The sequence below is a fragment of the Equus quagga genome, chromosome 2 (genome assembly GCF_021613505.1).
Source record: "Equus quagga isolate Etosha38 chromosome 2, UCLA_HA_Equagga_1.0, whole genome shotgun sequence".
In the NCBI taxonomy this organism is placed as follows: domain Eukaryota; kingdom Metazoa; phylum Chordata; class Mammalia; order Perissodactyla; family Equidae; genus Equus; species Equus quagga.
The window spans coordinates 54,839,836-54,864,799 of NC_060268.1; the positions used below are offsets into that span (position 1 = coordinate 54,839,836).

The 24,964-nt window shown below is 40.8% G+C and overlaps 1 protein-coding gene across 1 annotated transcript in view; it reads right to left on the reverse strand.

Annotated features, from left to right (window-relative positions):
- Positions 1 to 9,944: 9,944 nt before the first annotated feature.
- Positions 9,945 to 24,964, reverse strand: part of LOC124235137 (nuclear receptor ROR-alpha-like) — a 515,162-nt gene continuing 500,142 nt past the window's right edge. Inside the window, exons 2-3 of the mRNA XM_046652746.1 lie at positions 11,423 to 11,452; positions 9,945 to 10,021 (exon numbers count right to left, since the gene is read on the reverse strand). Coding sequence (XP_046508702.1) covers positions 9,945 to 10,021; positions 11,423 to 11,452 — 107 coding nt within the window. The remainder of the gene's footprint in view (positions 10,022 to 11,422; positions 11,453 to 24,964) is intronic.

Consider the following 24,964-nt stretch of genomic DNA (forward strand, 5'->3'; position numbering starts at 1 on the left):
TAACCTACTGTCATCGGAGCCTCTACTTCTCAAATTGTTTAACATATCAGGATCACTTTTTCTTCCATAGACTGGACAGATACAAGGTATCTCCCTTGCTAGAATGCACCCTCCATTCTTGGAAAGACTGGCCAATTCTCTTCTCTAGTTGGTAGTTTGCTTGTTTGCAATTAAATAGATGCCAATGTTAACTGAAAATGCCTCTTTCCTTTTTACTCTGTAGATTTGAATATCTGGTTTACAAAATCTTGTATTGATAATGCACACAAATGGTACTTAAGAGATCACTCAGAAAAATGTCATCTTCTTCCCCTTTAGAACGATATACAAGTACTTGTAAACCTTCTGGATGAGAGTCTGACTTAAATCTTACAAACTGCTAAAGGAGACTTTAAAGTCATCAGTCCTACAACTGAGACTCAAAATACATACGGTAAATCGCCAGAAATCAAGAAGCCCTTTGAGTTGTGGTATTGGTTTCCAAAATAATATAGTACAAATCTCACAGTAGGGTTTAAAATAATAAATATCTGTTCTTTATAGCTGTTAACAATGAAAAGATTATTATTTTTCCCTAGACTCAAATGTGCAAGAAGAGTGTCCGGTCATAAAATCGTGTGTGTACATCCACACACACACATATACTTACTTAAAATCTATAGGTATTAATTGAGCACATAATAGATACCAATCACTCTGCTAAGCCCAAAGGATACAAAGATAATTAAAGCATATCTCGTGGGACAAAGTTACATAAAGAAGAACTATGCTATAATATATTTTCTGTACCGTCACCTTAACAATGTACCGTGGGGGCAGAGGACCTGCAGCAATGAACTCACCAAGGTGGGGCTGCCATGCCCTTTGTATGGCAGACGCTATTTGTGTTGGCCCATGGTGGAGCAGTAAGACTTCTACAGGTGCAGAAGTTGGTGAAGGACATTCTAGGATAAACAAGATACAGCAGATGCAAAGGCACTGAGGTAGGCCCATGCAGCGTCTTCTAGGAACTGGTCATTGAGGATGGCAAAACTGCCAGCATAGAAGTCAAGGAAAGAGCAGAGGAAAGATTAAGACCAGATTGTGAAGGGCCTTGAGTGACATACTAAGAAGTCTAGACTCTTCAGGCAACGGAAAGCCTTAGAAGGAGGTAGAATAAGAAGATCTGACTGACAGTGAAATTCCAAATCAGGCCATAGTTTTTCTCTTTCTTTTCTTTTGATTTGGAGGGGAGGGGGCAGGAACTGCTGAGTGTAAAGGTAGTATTTTCTAGTATACTTGATCTCAGAGAACTGAATTTAGCCAAGGCATTTTCTTTGCACAACCTTAGCACACAATAATTCTTAGCACAACTAGCCAAGCTCTGATCTCTCCACTAAAAGATTCTCAATGGTCCCTCTTACTATTGGCGTTCTACTGTATTCACACAGCAAAGCAAAAGGAGTGCAAGCTGCATCTTGAGGACCCTGCTCTGCAGATTTACTGCCTGACAAGACTTAAAGTTAGGAAAACATTTCAAGCTGAATCTGTCACTAACAGCTTTATATGGTTTGTTGTTCCCTGAGTCCCCTGGCCACAGGAGACCAAGTCTCAAGCGGATGTTTCCAATGGTGAGCCTTACTGACTGCTTTATCATTCTTTATGTTAAATATACTGGCATAGTGAAGCCCTGTCGAGCCCCAAAGCCACCCTGATGATGAAGACGACAAAAATTGGATTTTTTTCCTAATTGCCTACATTTATTAAAGTCTTTGAATGTATACACATAGTGCATGGAGAGCAAAGAATGCAATGCTAATTTTTTATTATTTGATTCCTCTTCACGACAGACCCTTGTGGCAGGAAAGTGGTTAATTTGCAGATAGGAGAAATCCAGGACCAAAGGGAAAAAATAATTGGAAATCATTGTTTTGATGGAGTCAGGGGCAGAGTTAGCAATAGCATTCTTTGGCCACGGCTCTCTGGGGATGCCTGACAGCCTTGTTCCCGTTGCAGACTTAAATGTCCTCAATCCATTTGGATCAATTCGATTCCTCAGCCCGAATGACAAGCTAAACTACCAATAATGCCTTGCACAGGGTTTTAAGTGACATAATCAACCGGAGAGGGACTCGTGTCAGTTAGACTTTGTCTCCTTAAAAATCAAGAGTAACAGTGGTAAGAGAGAAGTTTTTAACAAGGAGGAAAACCCTAGACAGTTGTCTCTAAGATTCTTCACCACAGCTTCAAGGACAACCAGGAAAAGAGCTGCTATTTGAGGCAACTTCATTATAAAATCATTTTTAATAAGCAATCTTAACAAAGAGAGGGAATACTCTTGTGGAGAAAGCCTCCAGGGACCCAGAGGCTGCCCAGTTAAGTTATTAGGAAGTTTCACACAAGGGACCAAACAGCTATTTCGTTGGCCTCAGGGGACAGAGTTTAGTTTTCACGTGTCCTCCAGAGGCACTGCTGTTATCCTGTCTACTAACAGCAGAGACTGGTAACAATCAATTATCCCGACTTGGTGAGGGAAAGTGAATTTTCAGTTTTGTCGACACAAAAAGACACTGTGTAAGAGAGACAGATAAATTAACCCAATATGGTTCATTACATACTGAAGACTTTTAGAAACGTGCGGCCAATGAAAAGACCTCCTCTGGACCTCAGCGTTCGTTAGTGAAACATAGAAACTCATTCTTGGAAAATTAAGAAATACCAAGAAAGAGAAAAGGAAGTATACCCTCTTACTGTATGGTCCAGCTCTTTGCGGGAAATAATTCTTTGTGCTGATGAAAAAATAATAATCAATGCAGTTTACTTTGCCTGCCTAGGGGGTGAGCAGGGTTTGCAATGGGGGCGGTTCAAGTTTTTATAAAACTGTGTGTGAATGAGTTGAAAAGGGTCGGAAAGACATAGGCTCCTCATGTCATACAGCAGCCTCCGGCCAATTAGCTGCACGAATGAAAGAAAGCAGGAGAGCCATTAGCCACGCAATTCAAAGTGCATATGTATTTTTCAAGTTTCTCTGCTCATTTCATTCCTCTGATTTTAATGAAATGGCAAGAACTGGTCTTACAATTAGACCTTAAAGCCTGGAAGGTGGAGAAAAAGTGAAAAGCCTTTTTCTTTAATAATCAGAATAGCCTTCTCTTTTTGGATTAGATCTTTCCTGCTCAGAAAGCACTTTTTCTACACAGCTGATCAGACGAAAGGCCAGAAAAGAACCTCTGTGACAGGAGAGGGACTTGGTCTGAGTTCAGAGACGGGACTGAAGTATGGCACCTCTGATTCATACAACACTCGCTAAATGGCAGTGGCAATAAAAGCATTGTTTACAGGTCACTGTATTGGTCACACACAGTCTGTGGCTCCACATCGGTTAGGAGATAAAGCCAAAACCTCCTCTCTATTCTTAATGTCCTCTCTTTGCCTTATTAATACTCTATTCTTGTCAGGTCTACACCATCCTCCCCCAAACCCTGCGCTGATCTATGATCACAGCTAATCCTCGCTACCTTTCCAGATCAAGCTCAGCTCACGGCTAGTGTTCCCAACTCATTACAACAGCCCAATTTGACTCGAAGGCCTGCATTTTCCTGCCATTCTTTCACTCCTAAAAGTTCCTCAAGTGGCTCTATCCTTTCTCCTCAGATATGGACTAAAGGACTGGAGAGTGAGAATTATGAGTTAAACTTTCTATACTCTATTATGTCTAACAGAGTGCTGGGCACAGAGAAGGGGTTAAAAATATCAAGCTAATAAAATTTTTCTGACTCCCAGATCTCTGCTTTTTCTAGAGTGTTGGCTGTGGTCTGCTTTCCAGCCTTCCCTCCTTAGATCCTGGTATTACAGGTATATGGATTATCCGCCATATAATCTCCTCCCTCTCTCCTCCAAAAAGAAAATTTAAAATAAAAAGTTTATGGATTAAATCTCTTTCATTGAATCCAAACTTTAATCTTGCACCTTCTAGCATTTTCTGTTCCTTGATACGCCTTCTAATCATTATGCTTTGCTGTTAACTAAGACAATAGGAGCTGGAGTCCAGGTTTAGGAGATTAACAAAGGAACACGGGGAAAGAGCTATCACTCCTACAGAGGAAAAATGTTTACTCAGAGGTGGAAGTGAAGTGGGTGGAGAACATTCCACTGTGAGGAATCTGGGCAGTCATAGGAAAAAGGGTAATTGAATAGTTTGGAAATGAAAACCTTAGTTACCATTATGTGCAGATATGGACATCAATTGTAATCAAAAGGACCACGTGACTACAAAGACACGTGTAGTTCCTGGCAGTGTAGTTGATAAAGTTAGTGTAGAAAATTTCATGTAATTTATAAAGACAGTTATATAGACCAATAACTTTCTTCATATTTCAAACACGTTGGCACCTCTGCTTCTCCTAAGTTTTTATTCCTTTGGAAGCAGATCCCAATAAACGAGAAACTGATGTAACTGTAAATCCAATCCTAAATTTAGGGATGCTTGAGCATACTTAAAACCTAGATGTTTAATTCTCTTATGTATCCTTTTGAAATATATTTCAGTTCCCTAGGCATTCTTTTAGCTTTCTGGGGGTTTTTTTGTTTGCTTCTGGTTAGGTTTCAGGGAAACCACAGTATCCTGAACCATACTACCTCGCAGTGACAAAGAAAGTTATCCATGAATTATCAAGTTGGTTTGACAAAAGAATAATGCACAGATTTATTATAAATGTTGCTAGCGTCTGTTAAAGGCTTTGCTGCAGTGGACAATGGGTTCATGCTCTAAGAAACATACATTACAACTAGTGTGGGGAACATGACTATCTCAGGAGCAAAAGGAACTATTTGGAACTGTTGTTTTATTACAGAATCAGTTGAGTTGTTTGAACAGTGATGTTCAATGGATGCCAGTTCTTTGGTGAGTTAGGTTAGATCGTTAAAAAAATTGGTAATGATCATTTTAAAATAAGAAGGCTATGTAGTTTCCAGTAGACCACCTTGTTTAAATGAATTTTTTCATATAGAGGAAATAACATCTCCCTTTCTTATGATTAGTTGGTTCGCCAAGCTTAGAAGCCTTTATAGGCAACATACTTGTAAAGTAAAAGAAAACCTGAGTCATCTGTAGCAATAACTATGTTATACTTGGCTTTCTTCCTACAGTTAGAGTGGAAGGACCACTCTACAGAATGAAGTTCTTCACTGTATAAATCCTCGCACCACCACATTCTAGCTAGTTGTAGGACCTTTGGCCTCAGTTTTCATCAGTAGAGTGGGGATAGTAGCAATCCCTGCCTCACAAGATTGTGGCAAAGATGAGACAAATGAACACTTCTGAAGAGCTCAGAAAAGCATCTAGCACTTAGTAAGTGCTCCATAACTATTACCTAATGTTGATATTGGAGATAAGAGTGTGGCACTTACGTGTGTGTAAGGAGCCAGTGTATTCTATTTTGAGTCCTGGCTCTGCCCATTACCGGCTGGATGAGTTTGCAAGTGTTTTCACTTCTCCAAGTTAAGTTACTGATCTCTCAGATACATTTTCTTATTTAAAATGGGGGTTTGAGTAGTATAAAACTCAAGGAGCCCAGGAGGTCAAATGAACTAACGCATGTAAGGCACTAAACATAATGCCTGGAATATTAGAATTGCTCAGTGTGTGGTAGTTCCGGCTACTACTGCTGCTGCCACTACAACTCTGGTCCTTCTATTCCTGTCGCCGTCATTATTATCATTATTGAACCAGAAGTAATGCAGACTTCTGTAGTAGACATCCAGTCTTTCTTTAAAGATCAACCTATTTATACATGAGTTTTATTAAATAGGTAATAAATCTACCAAGGACACACCAGTACCTAGTAGGCCAGGCGTTTTTGTTTTCTCCCTAGCAGTGATCATGGGTTTTAAAGAGCCGTTCATCATCTCACTACACCCTTTTGAACCTACGTTATGAAATGGGAACGCAAGTACTTTTTGGCCAAATTCAATTCATGAATCTGAGGTCTACGAGCAGAGCAAAGTTGAATCAACTGGATGCGCTGATGGAAACACTTAACTACATATCCCGTTTTTTTTTTTTAATGGAATTCACAGATCCCTACCATGAACTCTGGGTTTAAGACTATGCAAATCTTCTACCTTGGAAGAACTGACTGGCAGGCCAAGTGCGGTCCATTTATATCTTAATATGATGAGACGGAGAAATCCTGTTAAGCCCAGGAGGCCTTGGCTCTCGTTCTGCAGGCTGAGTCTAACAGGGCAAACGTTTTCAGACAGTATGGGGAATTTTTACTTCCTTGGACTGGTTGACCTTGAAGGCACTCAATAGGTGTTACTCTGGGTGAGAACGGGTGGAGAGGAGCCACAGGGACAGTTTTTAGCACCCAGGGTTAAATTGTTACCTTTCCCTTCATTGCTCTTGTATGCTTAGGTCACAGGATCAGAATCCTGGATGATCTAATTGTTTTCTCCTCTCTCACACTTTCAGCATGGTCTGCTTCCAAGTTACGAGCTGAATCTTCTGGAAATGGTACACTTGGCATTTGTGTTTTCAGTGACCACGTCCCCACTCTCCCTAGTCACCCCTTTTAACCTAGTCTGTAAGCTCCTTGAGGGCAAAGAACCTGTCAGCACATAGTAGGTCCTCAATAAATAGTTGTCCATTGATTAGCCCTCTAAGAGGGCAGCACCTGTATTTTGGTCATGTCCCATCGTTGTCAGGCGTAATGTCTGGGATGGCCAAGAGCCTTAGCAAGCTGAGAAATGAATCCTCTGGCTACTTTGTGAGCGCTGGGTTATCCCTTTTCCTGACTGTTTGTCAATGGGTAGACAGGATCTGGATGAGAGCCTACTAAAAGAACTTCAGTGTGGCTTCTTCTCAGGTCTGTCCCAATGAAACACCGAGCCGGCAACTGAAATTGTAATTGCCGTGAGTCACACCATGAGTCACACGCGTTGCCACGGCAACCTATTAACTTTATAACCAAAGCACCTTCCATTAGCTTTGCCAAGAACGGTTCCTGAGTTTTCCTGGACTGTGAAAATAACGTGGGGGAGCCCCAAGGTTGGGGTTGCTAAGAATCTACAACCAAAAAGAATGGCCTCAAGGAAAGGAAAAGAAAACAAGAAAATAAGGTTATTCTAGTTCTTGGACCTCCTGAGCAAATGGCAACAATTGTGACAAATTGTTGGGTTGGTTTTGTGGTATCAACAAATGCCTAAGGAGAGGAGGTTGAGGCCTCAAAACTAATTTTCTCTAAGTCAAATTCAAAGCCATGTCTCCAGGGGTGAAAAGTGAATACATTAACCTATTCCACTATAAATGATTGCAATAAACACTTTTTTTTCCCTTACAGATACAAAGGATTATTTGTCAAAGAAATATTCTGATTTGTACTAAAGTATTTTTACTATTGAGAACTAAAATCTCTTTATAAATAATATAGTACTTTAATTTTATATTTTAGGTATTAGCCTGCAGCAACCAAGCATTTGAAAATGTACTAAATTACCTTTTAATAGCTATTCGTGTTAAAATTAAAATATTTTGGAAGGTTCAGAAGCATATTTTGTTATTTATTAGGGAAAACTGACATTAAATTAGATTGAACTGAGGCATTTTCCTGACTGCTTACTGAGTAACCTGCAATTTAAGTATGTTTCTAAGTGCCTGTTCCTGAGGGTGGAAGAAAGAGAGCAAAACAGTCTTAAACAGGAAGAATAAAGAATATAAACAAGGATGAGAAGAGGAGGAAGCGACAATGGTCTGTTGCCTCTCAAAGCAATCCCGGGGGCCTACCAGGTATCTTTTGGGTCTGCTTTGTAGTAGCTGCCTGATGTATTCCCCAAGGTTGTAACTCTAAGATGTTAAATTTCCCAGGAGCTGGAAAGAGCTAAGATGATCTGTTGCATTTTTCACCTCCGTATTTGTTATCTTCTAACATTTTAGTGAATGCAGAACTATCCAAATAGAATCAGATGAAGAAGTCAGGAGCAAATGAACAGTTGTCCTTGGCAAATAATAAAAACCAAGACAGCAGCCGATTCCAAGAAAAAGATATTTATCCGCATGGTACTATTTCAGCAGGAAAGAGACCAGAACAAACTTGTGAAACACCAAAGCAAAAGCGATCTTGAAAGTGTCCAACCAAATGCAGGTGCTAGATAGTCACCACAAAAATGAAATCGAAATTCTACACCACAGTGTAAAATTTCTCTAGTAGGTCCCTATCCCACAAGCCAAAACTCCCTTTTATGTTCACACACCAAAAACCAATGGCAGCATTTCCTATGAGCAATTGAAGAACATCACAAATAGAAGAACTCCTTGACCAGTTTGGTCATGATGACTTTGTACCAGAGGCCCCAAAGCGTTACCTTCCCCAACTGGCCAAGTGAAGTTCATGACAAAGGCGCCCTTCTCAGGAACTCAGGAGAATCTGAGTTCTCCCAAGACCACGCTTATGGATTCCTCTGAATCAACAATTAGTATTCTTTTCCTGGGAATTTCTGGCTCAAATCACCCAAAACTTTTTTTTTTTTTTAACAGAAGCAATACCTATGCTTTCTAGATAACAAGGTGGCCTAAAATGTTATCGGATGTCACAATGATTCAGGTTCATTTTGTATTTCTCGCACCTCTGACTGGTGTACCTGTGAGCTGACACTGCGGTCTGATAATATATTCTGCAACTGTACATGTTAATTTGTAAGTTGAACGATCTCTCAGTGAGGGCAGTTAGGAAACCCAGATTGAAACTGCTAATAGGGGGTGACTTCAGCTGTCAATGATTATGTAGTCAAGTCTTGACCAAGGTTTCCAGAACTCTGGCTAAATATGGAAGTCTGGAGACAGTACAAAGATGAATTCATACACTTCACTGATAGCGAAACTTTTTGAAGAACAGATGTCAAAATGATTTAAGAGGAGTTGGAATTTAATATCTTAAGAAAACTTATAGGCAAGTTAGGACAGTTCAGTTTTCAAGAAAAATCCGACAGATGCTAAAGAAGAAGTCATTTGGGTGACTGTTATTAGAGAAAGAACTGATTGATTTTCTTCTTCCTCACAAGTCATGGGCCCTGTAGAGATGCTAAGATAAGAAATGTGATGGGCTGTCTGCTGAGTTGGGTGACAAAAACAATCTCCATGTGCAAGTGGCACAGGAGACTTTCACTAACGTGCAACTTGGACAATTCAATTTCTCCTTGGCATGTGCAAAGTTCTGTGTCAACTCTCTAGTCAGGTGCTATTCTTTCCATCTTGTCATTGGCCCAGTTTGGGCCCTCTCGCCCAAATCATGAAAGTAAATATCAATAAAAAACCCAGATGATTTCTGATTTAAGTCTTTCTGTCAATTAATATCTGAATTACATTAAGGGAGCTTTATTTTAAGTCTTTCTACATTTATTTTCTACTTAAGGCCTAAGAATTTTCCTGCTGATTTTCATAGTTAGGCAATCAAAATCCACCCATTCAGGTTATGTCTTGATTTTGTTTTAAAGCAGGTATGGCTGATGAAGTTAGTTAAACCTTTGCCGCAAGGCCAACTTGGTTACCTTGCCTCTTACTGGAACATCTGTTCTTCCTCACTAGCCACCACTCTCATGCTGTCACCTAAATTCTTCCACGAATTTAAATCCAACCACTGGTTATTGTTTCTGTAATAGGCCATTGAAATTATGCTCAGGGATGATAATTCCTTGAAGGTCCTTATGGATGGATGGTCTATCTATGAACTAATATCTATGGTCTCTCTCTTATTAGTTGAGGATACTCTTTGTATCCAACGAACTTGAACTAGTGGTTTTGTCCACTTATCCAAGAGCCAAGTCATAATGCACATAGCGGCTTTCTGTATTTTGCCAGGTGGCCAGGAGTCCATACCCCAAACCACCATAAACAGTAGGCACAATCATCCGCCCCTGTCCAGGAGAGGCCCAGGACTGAGCTAGCAGAAAGACTGAATTACTTACCACCTCTAGAGTGGGTCCCTCCAGGCCAGGGACGAGCTCATGGGCAAGGCTGTGCAAGGAAGCGCTCTGTACCATGCCTGCCCTGCGGATATACAGAGGACTTCAGTCTCCTGCACTGTCAATCTCTCAGTCATCATGAGCTCAATTATGCACCGACAACAGCAAGAACAACAACAACAACGACGACAAAACAACCCCCAAAAAGCTAAGGGCCACAGACTACCCTGATGGAGGACAGCCAACGGGAGCTGTGCATTGAGAGATGGAGGTGCTGTTCTGATCATGTGTCCGTCATGGGCCTGACCTTTTCATCTTTCCTCAAACAAACATTCTGTTGAAGCCCATGGGAGAGCCACGTGGAGAGAATGCAGGACAGGGCCCTAAAAGTCAGGCAAACATCGAATTTGGTGGGGCTTTTTGCTTTTTTGTTTGCTACAAATACAGATAGACAGACAGACAAACCCAAGAGCAGATTTCAAGAATCAACTGAGGCACAAGATAAACTACTTTGATGTTACACAGATTTTTCCCCCCAAATGTTTCACATGAAATCAAAAAATTTTAAAACCATAATTAGGAAAAATTTGGGGACACGTCTTTGTTGGCCCTAAATTGTGCCATAAGTATCTCCACTGCTTGCCTTAGAAGGATGCCCAAACACATCTCATAGGTAGCACAAATCTGTGGTCTAAAATAGTTATCAAATTCTAATGACACTATTAATTCAAAGTCTGAATATGCTGGTCAAGTACAGTGAAAGTTGACTGTCTGCATCAATGACGTATTGGTTTTATCCTGAGGTTCAAGGCACAGTCAAACATCATTGCTCAGATTGCAAATCACAACACTTTACATTGACGTGAGTTTGTAAACTTATGGTATAGTTTGAATGAAGGCAATTGATGAAAGCAGTTGAACCTGAGAAGTGGGAATGAATACAGAGTATAAATCCAGCGCACATTTCCACATCAAACTACCAATGCCATTTACCAGGGCCCTCATAGGCCACACTCATGGTCGAGTAACAGCGCCTATTTCCCAGTCAATATCTCTGCTCCACAGACACAAGTACAAAACAGCCTAAACCATGAACTAATGGTGAGGAAAAGGAGACCAAAGTTTAAAAGAAATCAAGGTGATGTTTCCTAGAAACATACCAACTTTTCTAAGAAGGATCCAGAGTAAGCGTTATGAGTAAGTAATTAATTGATCCTCCTGGCTAGATTTTATGATTTTTCTAAAGATTAATGGCTTGAACCACTAGAATTCATCAGAATATGTCTAGACTCTCTTTAACACACACTCAGTACAAACAGGTGGAGATGTACCATTGCCGACCACTACAGGTAGAAAAGTCTGACCTCTGTTGACCATGGATCACAGCTGAAACATTAGTTTATACTTTGAAGGGTCACAGCAGCCAGACATATGCGAATTCCAGCTCTTCAGAAAACTTTGGACAAAAAAAAAATGCATTACTTACATGTATGTGTCTTCTTCGTTACTGAGATACCTAGAAGAGAAGAAATAATGACAAAGGTAAGAAAGTGTCCTGTGTGCTTCTTGGAATGTACATTATTCACAGTGTATTTAGGAAGGCATTTTGTTAGATGGTGATGTAGAGACAAGGTTAGTCTTAATCTTACATGGCAGTGTCACTGGACCTGCCCCAGAGTAATGCAACCATGAAGGATGGGGAGAGTGAGCATCACCTACTGGTTTTAAGAGGTTCTGTGGTAAAAAGAAGCAGCACGAACAGTAATTAAACAGAGTGAGAGAAGACTCTCATTTGTTATTTTAAGTAGAGGAGAAGATCATGTTTATAGGCAGAGCGAGGGAGATTTAAGGCACAAGAGAATGATGCCAACCTACTCAGACAAGAGTGAGCTGAGCAACAGAGCAATTAATTTGCCATGGCCATTGATTCTGTGTTTACTTTTTAATGAAATGACTCTTCCTGCTCACATGAAGCATAGCTTTTAATGGGGAGGGAAATAGCCACAAAATGTACATATCTGTCTGTCCTCATTAAGGTCAGAAGGGGAGTGACTGCTACTTCTCTCTAAATGGCACCAAAATGAACACAAATTGTAGGCAACCATGAGGGATTCATGAGTCAGCACCCCTGATGTTTCCAGGATGACTTACAGAGAGCAGGTGACGAGTGGAACTAAGCAAGGTTTGGCACGTAAGTCCATAGAAAGATGATGTGAATACATGCTTCCATTCAAACAGCGTACTATCTCTGCTTCAGAAGTACTCCATTTTGAGCTCTTTATGTTTTGTTCTTCTTGGGGGACATTCTTGAGACTAAATAGGCTCAAAGTAATAAAGCTCTTGAAAACATTTAGCTTGTGACTAAGAACTGTGGTAAACCTTGAAACTTTTTTTCTTTTAGAGAAACTACTGAGAGAACTATTTAACCCTCCTCTGGAAAGTAAAAGTTGTTGAAAAATTTGGCACCCACATCAGACCTATTACTTAGCTATGGAACATATCGTACAGGGAAGAAATCCGTTATGAAAATCCATGGTAGACATTAAAAAAAAAAAAAAAAGGTTAGTTCCAAAGTTGTATGCCAAGACCAAAATCACACACTTGCTCCCCCTACAATTTTCCAAAGGACTTATTTAGGAAAGCTGAAATTACATAGCCCAACTCAAATTCTTTTTTTTTTTTCCTTTTTATTGAGGAAAACTAAACTATTGTTTTTCACCATGTTTGAGTTGGCTTCGCAAAGTGAAGTTAGAACCTTCTGCTAAATGCCTTGAAGGCTCTCATAGGGGAACTACAAAAGTATTCTAAAATTTTTTGAAATCAGCTTTATCATGGGAAGGAAACTTCCCCCAACAGCAAGAGTGAGTAAAGTTTAAAATCTGAATACAATTTGCAACTCTAGCACATGACACCAACACCAATAAATTGATACATTAGTGCTCTTTCAGCATTATGAGAACTATACGTGTACTTTCCTTAGGAAATAATACTTTCTGTAAAATCACTTTGAAGAGAAAGTGCTTATGCTGTCACTCCTGATTATTCAGGATCTCCACACAATTGGATTTAACACAGCCCAAAACAGACCTATCTATATTCGCTGAGTGTGGAACTCTTTTCTCCTGACATCCAAAGGCCTGATGAAAATACCACTGCTTTGACTTTTCTGCTTAAATTTATTATACAGCGTGAGACAGTGTTCTCATCAAATATTGTCATGATGATTACATTGATAATAGATTTTGAAAATCTTTCCAAGAAGCCTGCCTGACCTTTGAGATCACAGGAGCACAGAGCTAAAACCTCTTGTAGCTGTCTCCAGGAGAAAACATGGGCGGCAGCAGCACGAACTCAGGGCCTCAATTTTGTTTAACGCCAATTAGTGATCAATATAAGTAACTAGGGGACAGATCTATGTAAGAGTTGCCAGATTTAGTAGATAAAATACAGGAGGCCCAGTTAAATTTGAATTTCGGATATTAATTTTTTGTATATTTAATCCTCCTGTATTTTGTCCGGCAACTCTAACATGTACAAACACAATGTAAATTATATCTACTACATATAAATATATCAATAAATTATAAACACACTTTTATGGAGAAAGGCTTAAAAAACACATGCCTCTCATGAAAGCAATGTATTTTTGAAAAGTATATTATAAGTCCTAATTATACAGACAGGACTGTGCATAATATTTAATTTTTTTTTTTTTTTTTACTTAATAGCCATTATGAAGACAAAATTCTGTTTCCCAAGAAAAAGCAAGCAAACGAAAACAATATGAACATAAAAAAGACAAATTTAATGGAATGACTGGAAAATTTATTGGAATGCCCTTCCGCCTTCTCTCCTGAAAAATAACAATTATGATCCCGCTAACATCGTGCATTTGTGTGCCTCCTTTCTCTGCAGAAGCTCTAGTACTGCCTGGCAACGGACTCCCAAGAAGCGTACAAAAAGCAGAAAACATCCTTCTCACTTCACAGATGGGCCAACCGAGGCTCAGAGGAGTTTAATCAGCACAATAAAAAGTTTTCAGTGAAAGGTTAATGTCGGACCGGTAGTGTGTCCACAGCACGTATTTAAAAACCCTGGGACAGATAGAGCCTCTCAAAAGAGTAGATATTCAAAAAAAGATTTACTTACTCCCTGGAGCATACCACTCAGCACTCAGCTCCCTAAGTAAGTGAAACCTACAGGGCCCTGTCCCCCAGCCTCATTTAAACCAGGAAGCCCCCAGGGCTTGGGTGAAAGAGATGGACAGAGAGGCCTGTGTGCCCTGGTTTGTGACCAGCAGCCATTTCTTCACCCATAAATGGTGGTGGGAGGGGGAGAGGGTCTTCTCTTTCCTTTTTCTTCTCATTTCTCCAGAGGATGCAGGACACCTGTCTTTCTCGTCATGGAGTTCCTCTTCAATGAGATCTCAGCAGTCACACGTTGTCCACTTTTGTCCTTAAGTGGAAGGGGAAAGACTTATCCAAATCTAATGCTACCAGTAGCAGCAGCTCTGAATTAAGAATTTTCAGAGAAGTGAGTTTTCTAAAGATAAATTATGATGAGTATTTAGGAGGCAAATAACTCTAATTCTGCCTAGAAGCCGAAAAGAGTAAACTTTCTAAAGGCAGCTCTTAAGATAACTGGATTTGGAGCCAAGCTGACCTGAGCTTGCATTCTTAGTCCATCCACTTTCCCGCCTCTTGGCTGAGAGACCTTGAGCAAGTGACTGAAGTTCTCTGGGCCTGAATTTCCTAGTCTTTACAATTGTATACAATCATAATACTGAAAAGGCTGTTGTGCAAACTAAAATGAAAGAAGGATGTGTAAGTAATGTGTAATAAAGAGCTTTACAAGTTGGGAAGTGTGATTTAAAGGTTAATTATTTACTTTGACACAGGGTGGGCAGCCCACACAGCCCACAGTCTTATTTTAACAAAGTTGAACTGGAATGTTCTACTGAAAGCTATGCATAGCTCCTCATGATGTCCCTGGGTGTCATACCGCCTCGCAGCCTAGGACTCTGGCTCTCAGACCAAGTGTTCTGACTTGAAAATTCATATTTGCTGGAGGAGAGCATGAGACAGAATCAAATCTCTTATAAGTAAGTATTCTGCCTAGACTCTGAACTCCACGGGACACTACTCTCTAAAATCAAGGGAAGCTATTTGCTCACTGGCAAGTGGCTGCCTTGTCCAGCCTGCTGATCAGCACGGGCAAAGGACTTTGATCACCACCACCAAAGGGTGTTGAACCAAGTGGTGAAGGTTTTGATTCACTTCCAAATGACTGGGAAGAACACCAGGATCCTCCCCAGAGATTCGCCGACAGGCCACGGAGCAGAGCGACGCTCTCTACAGAGATCGGGACTTCTTGGAGTTGTGGAGAGGGATAGGGTGGGACCAACTTTCTAAACACGAAGCACTCACAAACCCTGAGCCAACAGTGAACTCGCTGGACGATTTGGGCAAGTCACTTAACTTCTCTGAGCCTTAGTTTTCTCGTCTGTAGAAAGAGAAAGTTGAACTACAAAATTTCTTAATTTCCCTCCTAGTTCATCGATCAATGGCTCCTTGCCCTGCTTTCTAGCTACCAGACCAAACCTCCTCTTTCTAAGCAACAGGCTGACATCTATTTCGCACGGTAGAAAATCTAGTGTAGCTCACAATCAAAGGTAACCCCCTGAAACTTTTTTCTTTTTGCCTTTAAAAACCAAAAAAGAAAGAAGGCAGTACCCACAAAAGGTTATATAAGTAAAAGATACACTTCTTTTGGATGATATTTTAAAATTATCTGGGCTACAGAAAAATGGTACCTTTTGATAGAGTTGTGAGACTCCTTATATTTCACCCAGTTCACATATATATATAAAGAGAGAGAGAGAGAAACATTTCTAGGTAATGCTTTAGAGTAATTTCTAACTCAACAATATGACAGCAGTTTTAAATTGCCAATTAATGCCTTTAAAACTAAGAGGAAAAATCTCCACAAATACTCTACCCAAAGCAGGGCTGCCGGACTCTATTTAGCCGACCATGCTTCAAAGTAAAGCAAAGGAAATGTCATGGAAATACCACAGATTTATCACTGTCACGGTTATCAGCTGTTTCAGAGTTATACTTATTCCAGAGCAGAGAACTTTAGGAATGCAATCTGATATTTCCAATCAGTGCCAAGTCTTGGAGCAATTAAGTTCCTTCACGGACTTCTTATTGTCCCTTGGTTTCGAGGCAATTGTCTGGGTACCAAGTTTATTTTAACTTTTTTTTTTTGGTAAGAAATGTCATCTTTCCTCCTCCCCAGACATGCCAATTACTAACCTAGCATTTCCAGAGGCCCTGCATTCTGGACAAGTCTCTAGCTACAGAGCTGCCCTTTTGCCCCTTTTGCCAATATTCAGCTTATATGATTTCTGTTGTTTCTTTCACAATGAGATAACAATTATTGAGATAGAGATATTTTCAACATGGATAAGTTCTGCATTAGAATAAAAAACAAAAAGAAAAACAAAGATGACAAAGAATTCCTAAAATAAAATGCAGTGAGGTTTCTCTTTTTTCTTCTTTTTGTTTTTAAATGTCAGTGTTTCCATATTTCAAGTGAGTTTGCACGGCAGGGAGCATGTATGTGCTAAATGATAATTAACAAAATCTTTAATTGGCCAATTCATGAGTCTACACTAGGCCCACTCATTGACTCTTCGTTTAATTTCTAGAAAAGGAAGATTCCAAATCTGAAGGCCTGCACAAGATCTCTTCTCCCTCCTCCCAAGATGACTGAATTAAATAAGATGCCCATTACTCAAGCTGTGAGGCCGTGGGCAAACGGCTTAACCTCTTTGAGCCTCCATTTTTCTTATTGATAAAATGGGGATAAAATTCTCAGTGCCAGGTTTGTAGTGAGACTTCAATCAGATAATTCACGTGGGACACCTAGCATAGGGCCTCTTTCTACCTAATGATGCTCCTAATCATAGATGCTTTCATTGGATAAATAGCTGTCCCTTGGGCGGCATACCCATTAGGGCAATGTTGTTAAACAGACAGATAATCTGCTCAATGAGCGTTTGAGAGCTCAGGCAGAAGTTTCAAAATAAAATCTGGAACATTGAACCTCCTTCCTGCCATATTATCAACAAGCATCATGCAAAGATTGCCATCTCCTGGGTCCACTTTCTCCCTCCTTTTTGATTTCCTCATTGTAAGGAGCTAGTAGTTAAAACAGCATTTATATGCAGCTCATGAACACTAGCTGAAAAACCAAGGTCCAGTATTTAGGCTTTTTTTTTTGAATGGCTAACAATTGTTGCATAAAGAAAAAATAGCACTTTGTGCTGGCCGTGTGCCTCCCCTCCCCCCCCAAATCCTGAGATGTCCCATGAGGTTACTCCATTCCACGCACAGTCAAGGAGAGAGTCAATGCAGGAGGCGGATCAGGAACCGTCCGAGTAGGGCTTCACCAAACAACACGATGTAACAAAGCAATGTCCTTGTCTAGGACAAAAGAGCTATTAATGATAATCAGTACATATTACTGAAAGTGCTCCAAGTAATCTCTAGACTTTGTTTCAAAAATTCTTAATGGACACTAATGCTTAGAGTTCACTCAAAAGAGAAATAAATTATGTGCCAGGGTTGCAGGGACCAAGGACAACACGCGGAAGGCATCAAAGCATTAGCAATGTTACGACAATCAAACATTTTGTAATTGCATAAAAAGCCTTTAAAAATCATTTAGAAATACTAATTATGAAGATAAATAATACTTTAATGCGAGGTTTCCTTTATGTTAGATTTGAGCCTAGGTTGAGTTGTTTCAGTAATAATATTTCACCTCTTTTACCAATCAAGGTGCTTTTTAATGTGGAAAAAAAATTCCATTTTAGTTTGAAAAATGGTTATGGGCATTGATAAGAGGAATTTTTTCTGTTTTTGGAATTAAAAAATTTGTGTGTGTGTGATTGCCTTCCATCTCTAGGTCATATTTCCTGACATTTGTGCCCAGAAATATCTTTTAATTTTGGACAGGCAGGCCAGAGCTATCCCCTCTTTCAACTGCTGCCTTTATCTTTGATAAAACAGTTCCAAGGACAAAACCACATTCCTAGTGCCCAGCAAAGGCAACAGAAAGAGACCATCAGTCTATCCCAGAAAGAAATTTGAGATTGCACTTATTTAAGAAATATTCATCTTTTCTCTTAGAGATTACTCTTCAAGGCATTATGAAAAGTCCATCCCTAAGGAGGGTAATTGCTCCTCTTATGGCTGGCTGGTACCAAATGCTTGGTCAGCTCTAATGGACAATAAGGATAATAAGAATTCTTGTCCTTTCAAATTGATTTCCTTTTATTGAGTCTCTATATTGAAAATGGAGCTGCCCATCAGATATTACTTAGTTGACTTAAATTTGATCTTGAAGCTCTGGCAGAGAAGCGAACTGACAGCTATCAACACTTCCAGCTTAGCCATCTGGACTTGAATAGTTTTATCTTGTAAGTGAATCATTCAACTCAAGTAAAAATCAACAGCTCTTTTCTTTTTCTTTTTTTTTTTTTGAGGCAGATCAGCCTTGAGCTAACATCTGCTGCCAGTCCTCCTCTTTTTGCTGAGGAAGACTGGCCCTGAGCTAACATCCGTGCCCATCTTCCTCTATTTTATATGTGGGACGCCTACGACAGCATGGCTTGATGAGTGATGCCATGTCCGCACCCGGGATCCGAATCCCTGACCCCGGGCCGCTGAAGCGGAACGTGCGAACTCAACCGCTGCGCCACCGGGCCGGCCCCAACAGCTCTTTTCATACTTTTCCAGGAAATGCTTTACTTGACATACCTCTTAAATCTGTTGAAATTGTTTATCTCTGCCACTAACATGGGCAGGTACTGACTTGAACTGTCTGTAGGTGACTTGCCTGGATGCTGTCAAACAGTGTAGCTGCAATCCTCCAGTGCGAAGCTACCAGAACAGGTTGGATGAGGATGACCCAAAGATTATGGAGTTGTGGCCCCAAAGCAAGTCAGGCACTATGGACGCTTCATATATCATGCCCTTGTGCAGACAACCTAAGTCATATCTCATGGAGCATAAATCCTAGCCAGCATACCAGGCCAGGGCAAGTCATGCCCGAAGAAATCTGCAGTCACCCTCAACCCAAAGTCTGCTCCTGGAGGCAGAAGCAAGGATAGATCAAGGTATACTAGTTATGGAAAAGGAGGCAAAAATTCCATGGATTCACTCATGTCCTGAAGCACCTAGAAAGGAGAGGGAATCTGCTGAAGTAGAAACAATGCGAATTAGGTTGTGAATTTGGAGGAAATGAGCTCCACTGTCAGAACCACCAAGAACACTAAAAGCCTCAGGATCCAATGGGATATCAAATGAATGTTGAGAAGTGGAGAGGCAGCTTCAATAATTCCTGAACATACAGGATATCAAGAGTCTGTAAAGGATTTCTAAAAATGTCAACATTATTATCATCTTGAAGAGGAAAGATGAAAACGCCTATTAAATATGTATTTGTAGCCTCTCTACTTGCCTCTGATGACAGAACTTTAGGCAGTTTGTCTGGATTGGCCACTTCTGGGTGACAAGTCAAGAAATGAAAGTAGTCACCAAGGGATTTCCTTTGCATTCACAGAATTTACCGAGTATGATAATTATTAGATTAGATGGACAAACTATTTCCCCCCATGAGATTTAGAGTCAGCAAACCTGGATTGCAGTCTTAGCTCTGTCACTTGCCAGCTGTGCGAGTGAGTTTGACCAAGATACTTAGTCTCTCTGAGCCTCAGTTTCCTCATGTCTAAAAAAAGGGAAAAAAAAATTTTCTTCTTTCATCTGACAATTCGAGCACTAGAAATGTAGGCTTGAGGAGGTAATCCTGGACGTACATGGGGTTCTCATCACAGCATTGTTTCTATCAGCAAAACCTTAGGCAGGAACCACCCAGATGTCAACAGCATTGGACGAGTTACATAAACCATGGTATGTCTACATTGTGGAACACTCTACTATCACTAAGAAAATGAATAATGAATTGTATAGAAAGATGTTCTAGCTGTCTTAATAGAAACAAAAAATTCAAAGCCCCAAAGCATAGTCCGATTCCATCTCTGTCAAAAGAAGAAAGAAATCAAACAAACATGTATGGAAAGAAGACTAAAACATATACACTAAATCAATGAGAGTGATTATCTCTGAGTGGAGAAATTATGGATGATTTTTATTTTATTTTCTTTGTCTGCATTTTCTAAAACTTCTATAATAAAACTGTATGAATAAAATTTTAATAATAAGAAAGGAAAGTTAATATTAAAATACCTACCTCACAGAGTTACTGTGAGAATAAAATGAAATAATGAATGGAAACACAGACACGGAAGACAAACAGAGACGGTCATGTGAAGATGGAGGCAGAGATTGGGATGATGTAGCTATGAGCCAAGGAACGCCAAGAATTGCCAGCAACTACCAGAGGCTAGGAGAGAGGCTTCTAGAAATTCTTCCCTAGCGCCTTCAGAGGTTTGAATGTGTTCAAGTTTTCCCATAATTGTACAGGACACTCAGTTAGACCCGTGGAGTTTTCACCAGCATCATTTATGCCAGACTGACTTTTTCAACTGTCAATCAGATCATATGAGTCTCCTGCTCAAACTCCTTCCACGGCTCCTAAGGTCCTCCACGATCCAGCCTGCCTGCTTCCCCACCTCGTCTCCTCCTTTCTCTTCCTGGCCTGTCTCACTCTTCTGCACTGGCCTTCTTGAATTTTCTCTAGAGCTCTAAGCTTCCTCCAGCCTTGAGACCTTTCTGCTTGCAATCCCCTCTGCCTGGTCCGATTTTCCTCCTGATCTCCCCAGGCCTCCCTCCCATCCACTCAGACCTCTGCTCAAAGGCCACCCCCTCCCAGGATGCTCCCTAACCAGCTTATCTAGAACTGTGCTCCCCGCCCCATTCTCTACTTTGCTTTACTTTTCTTAACAGTGTTTCTCTCCTTCTGGCATTCTATTAAATAGCTGTTGTATGTCTTTCCAACAATGTCAACTCTTAAAGGCAGGGACTTCATGTTCCTGCATTATTACTGTATTTTTTTAGTGCTTAGAAGGGTGCCTGGCACACAGTAGGAGCTCAAGAAAATTTGTCAACTGAATGAATGAAGAGGGCTCCCAAAAGCCATGCATCTAGTTTACCGGTTGTGACCCTGAAGCCTAGCCACCTGGAAATGTACAGAGAACAGAAGGGGAACAGAGAGGTGAGGCAAGTGCTAAATGAGATGGTCTGGAGGCGCAGAAGGAAAAGTTTGTGCAGGTGAAGAGAAACCAGAGGCCTACATACAAAGAGTGAGGGGGGAGAGACAACACACCAACCCCAGGACCCAAAGCAGAGGTCAGGCAATCAATAGAAAAGGTAAAATGGCACTTTTAAACACTTCTGATAAAATCAATTTGGTTATTACCAGAGCTGAACACAGGGCACGTGGGCCTCATCTGTTAGAAAGATCTTTATGATCTTGTTAACGGATCCCCGACACAGAAGCTGTAAAGGTTATAACCCAGCTTGTAAAGCTAATCTCATATTGGCTCTGAGATAATAAAGAACCTACAGAAAAATTCCCACTTAACCATATGCTATAGCAAGAAGAGAAGAAGAGCTGCCGTGACTTCTCACATACGGCAATCCAGAGGAGTTTAACTCTCCCATTTCTGAGACTGAGAAAGCTGTTTTGCAAACAATGATTTCAGGACTCAGCGTTCTTAGATACAACAGCTTAGAGGTTGACTTGGGTTTAGCAATCTCCTTTCTATGGAAAGTGATTTAAAAATAAAAGTCAGGATGCCATTGCCACTGAATTATGCTCGTACCAATAGGAAATAGCAGCTTGGCAAAACACTCTTTGCCAAACTTAGTTTTTTATTTTTACTGTTTTAAGATAGCTCTACTTTGTATTTGTATACCCCAGATTTTAAATCCTTGGATTATTATTATTTGATATGTGAGTTTGGGGTCATTCTTCTTCAACAGAATAATGCAGCATCATTTCTTGATTCATACTCTTCTGAACCATAGGGTCCAAGTCATGGGTATGGGTATAGTACAGAAAGGGAAAATGAGTTTATGCTACAGAGCAGGTCCAGAAAACAAAACAAAATAACAACCACAAAACCTTTCTGAGTGGCCTTGAAAAGCAAATAAGGGAGAATGGGAGAGTACCAGGCATTTAATTGCATACGGAAATATGAAGTATGTAAGGATGAAATGATACAGTGTCTGAGATCTGCTTTAAAATGCTTCAGCAAAGAAAAAACAGTAGATGCAGACGTGTGGCAAAATCTTGATAAGTGTTCCATCTGGGTGTTGGGTGTACAGGAGGACACTGCACTGTGGCCTCTCTTTGTAGGTATGTTTGAAATTTTCATAATAAAAAGTCCTTACTGCCTGGAAAACTTCAAAAAGAGGCTCAGGGGCCAGCCCGGTGGTGTAGTAGTTAAGTTTGCGTGCTCAGCTTTGGCAGCCTGGGGTTCACTGGTTTGGATCCCCGCTGCAGACCTAGGCACCGCTCATCAAGCCATGCTGAGGCAGGCATCCCACATATAAAGTAGAGGAAGATGGGCAAAGATGTTAGCTTAGGGCCAATCTTCCTCACAAAAAAAAAAGAGAGGCTCAGTCTCTCTCACATAAAGTGTGTGAATGATTCTGCCCGTGCGTGTGAAGAGGCAGCAGTTGTATTTCTTCAACAGCTGAAGAAAGTGTTACTCACTAGAGTAGGTTCGAATGCTCCCGGGAGCAGACATCTTCAGAACATGCATTTATTTAGTCATTCATTTCCTCTTACTTATGAAAAGAAATATTTAATGCCTTGGATTTTTCCTCCTGAAATTTTTGTTTTCAATGAGGTCTTCATCTTTCCAATCATGATTTTGTCACCTCTGATACATTTTAGGAACATAACGTCCTTGGTTGATGAGGGAGCACTGGACTTTGTTAGGGCCCTGTGAAGGAAGCATGCAGTAGAAATAAATCAGAAGACCTGACTTTGAATCCCACCTGCCTCTCCCATGGCCCTTCGCCATCTTTTTACTATAGTTTCGACGGGTCTGCCCTCTTAGACAATCTTTCGCTCGGTTCTCTTTGTTCTCAGCAGCTCATGTTTTGTTGGCTGGATGAAAAGTCCCATTAGTGGCATATAATAGGAGCCACCCTTAAAAGCAGGCCACCATGACTACATAGAAACCTAAACAGAATCAGACGTCCCTTTGGTTAATGATCCCAAACAAGAACCCGAGAAATCCTGGCTACTCTCTCAAGCGGTTATTTTAAGGCAGATGGTTGTTGCTAACTCGCAGCGTGGTCCCTTTGCAGGTGATTTCAATTCATTCAGAATAGTGATCTGATGCGCATTCAAACAAGATGTAGCATTTCTCCATCTTTTTTTTCTTTTTTGGAGTCTTACTTTTTAAAACTCACTTGAAGCTCTTCAAGGGCAACTTGCAGTTAACCATTGTAAAAACGTTCACTGTCATACAGTTGGCAGCACATTTTCAACCCACCTTCTGACTTCCTCATCTCCCTCGGTGAAGTAAGTAGTGAAGATATTGTTAAACCATTCTTCAGTGAGGAAACTGAGTGTCAGAAAGGTGGAGGGGCATGATTGAGGTCAGCTGGCCCCTGTATGGCAGAGGTGGGGCCAGAGTTCAGCCATGTGACATTTTCAGTGATCACTGTGGTTATTTCCTCCTCTGGCTGAATCCAGTAAGTGGATTCCCATGTCTACACCAAGAACCAAAGGCACCCAACAAAATGCATCAGAGATGAACATCTGTCTTCTGGCTCAAAGAGCTCCCCGTGGTTTCCCCTCCCTTCCACCAGAGTTAATCTTCACTGATAAGCTCTCCTAACTTTACATTCTGGTTGTCCTTTCTCATTTTGTACAGTATGGACTTGGCAAACCAGAGCTTAGACGGTGCACGGCTGTGCCCCTCTGTCCTACCCCTTGGATTTGTGAACAAGAGACTGGAGGGGCCTTGCGCAAGCCTCAAGGACACTCCTAGCCACCAGGCTGAGAGACTGGACTCCTGTGATATTATCCAAATGCAAGTGCATCTGCTCTGCCACAGCCAGGTGTTCCACTCTTTGCCCTTCACCCACACGACGTTAAAACAGCACTCTCCGTGCCTTTTTGAATTGAGACATTAACCCATATCCAGTGAGGTAGCTTTAGTTACCTCTAGTTTCAGAACTGTCACTAATTTGGTCCCAGAAGCAAAGGAACTTGCTTCTGGGAAAGCTCCTGGGAAGCTGGAAACTATTTGACCATCTCATTAATGGACAACATGTAAACAATCTGATCTTTTGGCTCAAAGTAGGATGTGTTCAAGTACGAAAACTCAGACTCGCCATCTGTACAACCTGGTTGGCTGTGTGATTGTTCTCTCCCTGCTCCATGTTGTCAGGCACTAGGTTAGGTGACGGGGATACAAGAGCTGACAAGATAGCAATGGTCCCTGTACTCATGGTGCTGAGGGGGAAAGCCAACAGTACAAGTATCAGCCAAAGCTTCAACTGGTGACCCAAATTCCATTCTGGCCAGCCCTTTTGCATGAGCCCCATCCATGTTCCCAGAAATCATCTCTTCTCCCTAGGGAAGCCCAATCATTGCTCTTCACATCCACGAGCTTCAAGAGCAAAAATTGTTTGGGGGGGCACTGAAAAGACACAGGCTATGTTAATTTAGCCCAACCCTTAGCACATTCTCTTTTCATCCTTAGTCACTTGAGGCCCTGCTGACTTTTTTCAGGTGCTTATGTCCATCACAGAATGTACGTGACAGGGACCTCTTCCTGCTCATATATTTTCACCCCACTAACATATCGACCATTTGTATTTTAAAAGATCCTCATACACTATCTAAATATTCCAAATAATTCCTACAACTACTATATGATGAAGATAACTGATTCTCTTCCTCTTTATTTGCTCAAATGAAACCTGTGCCTCAGTTTCCAAGGTAACAGAACAAACAAAACAAGTCATCCCCC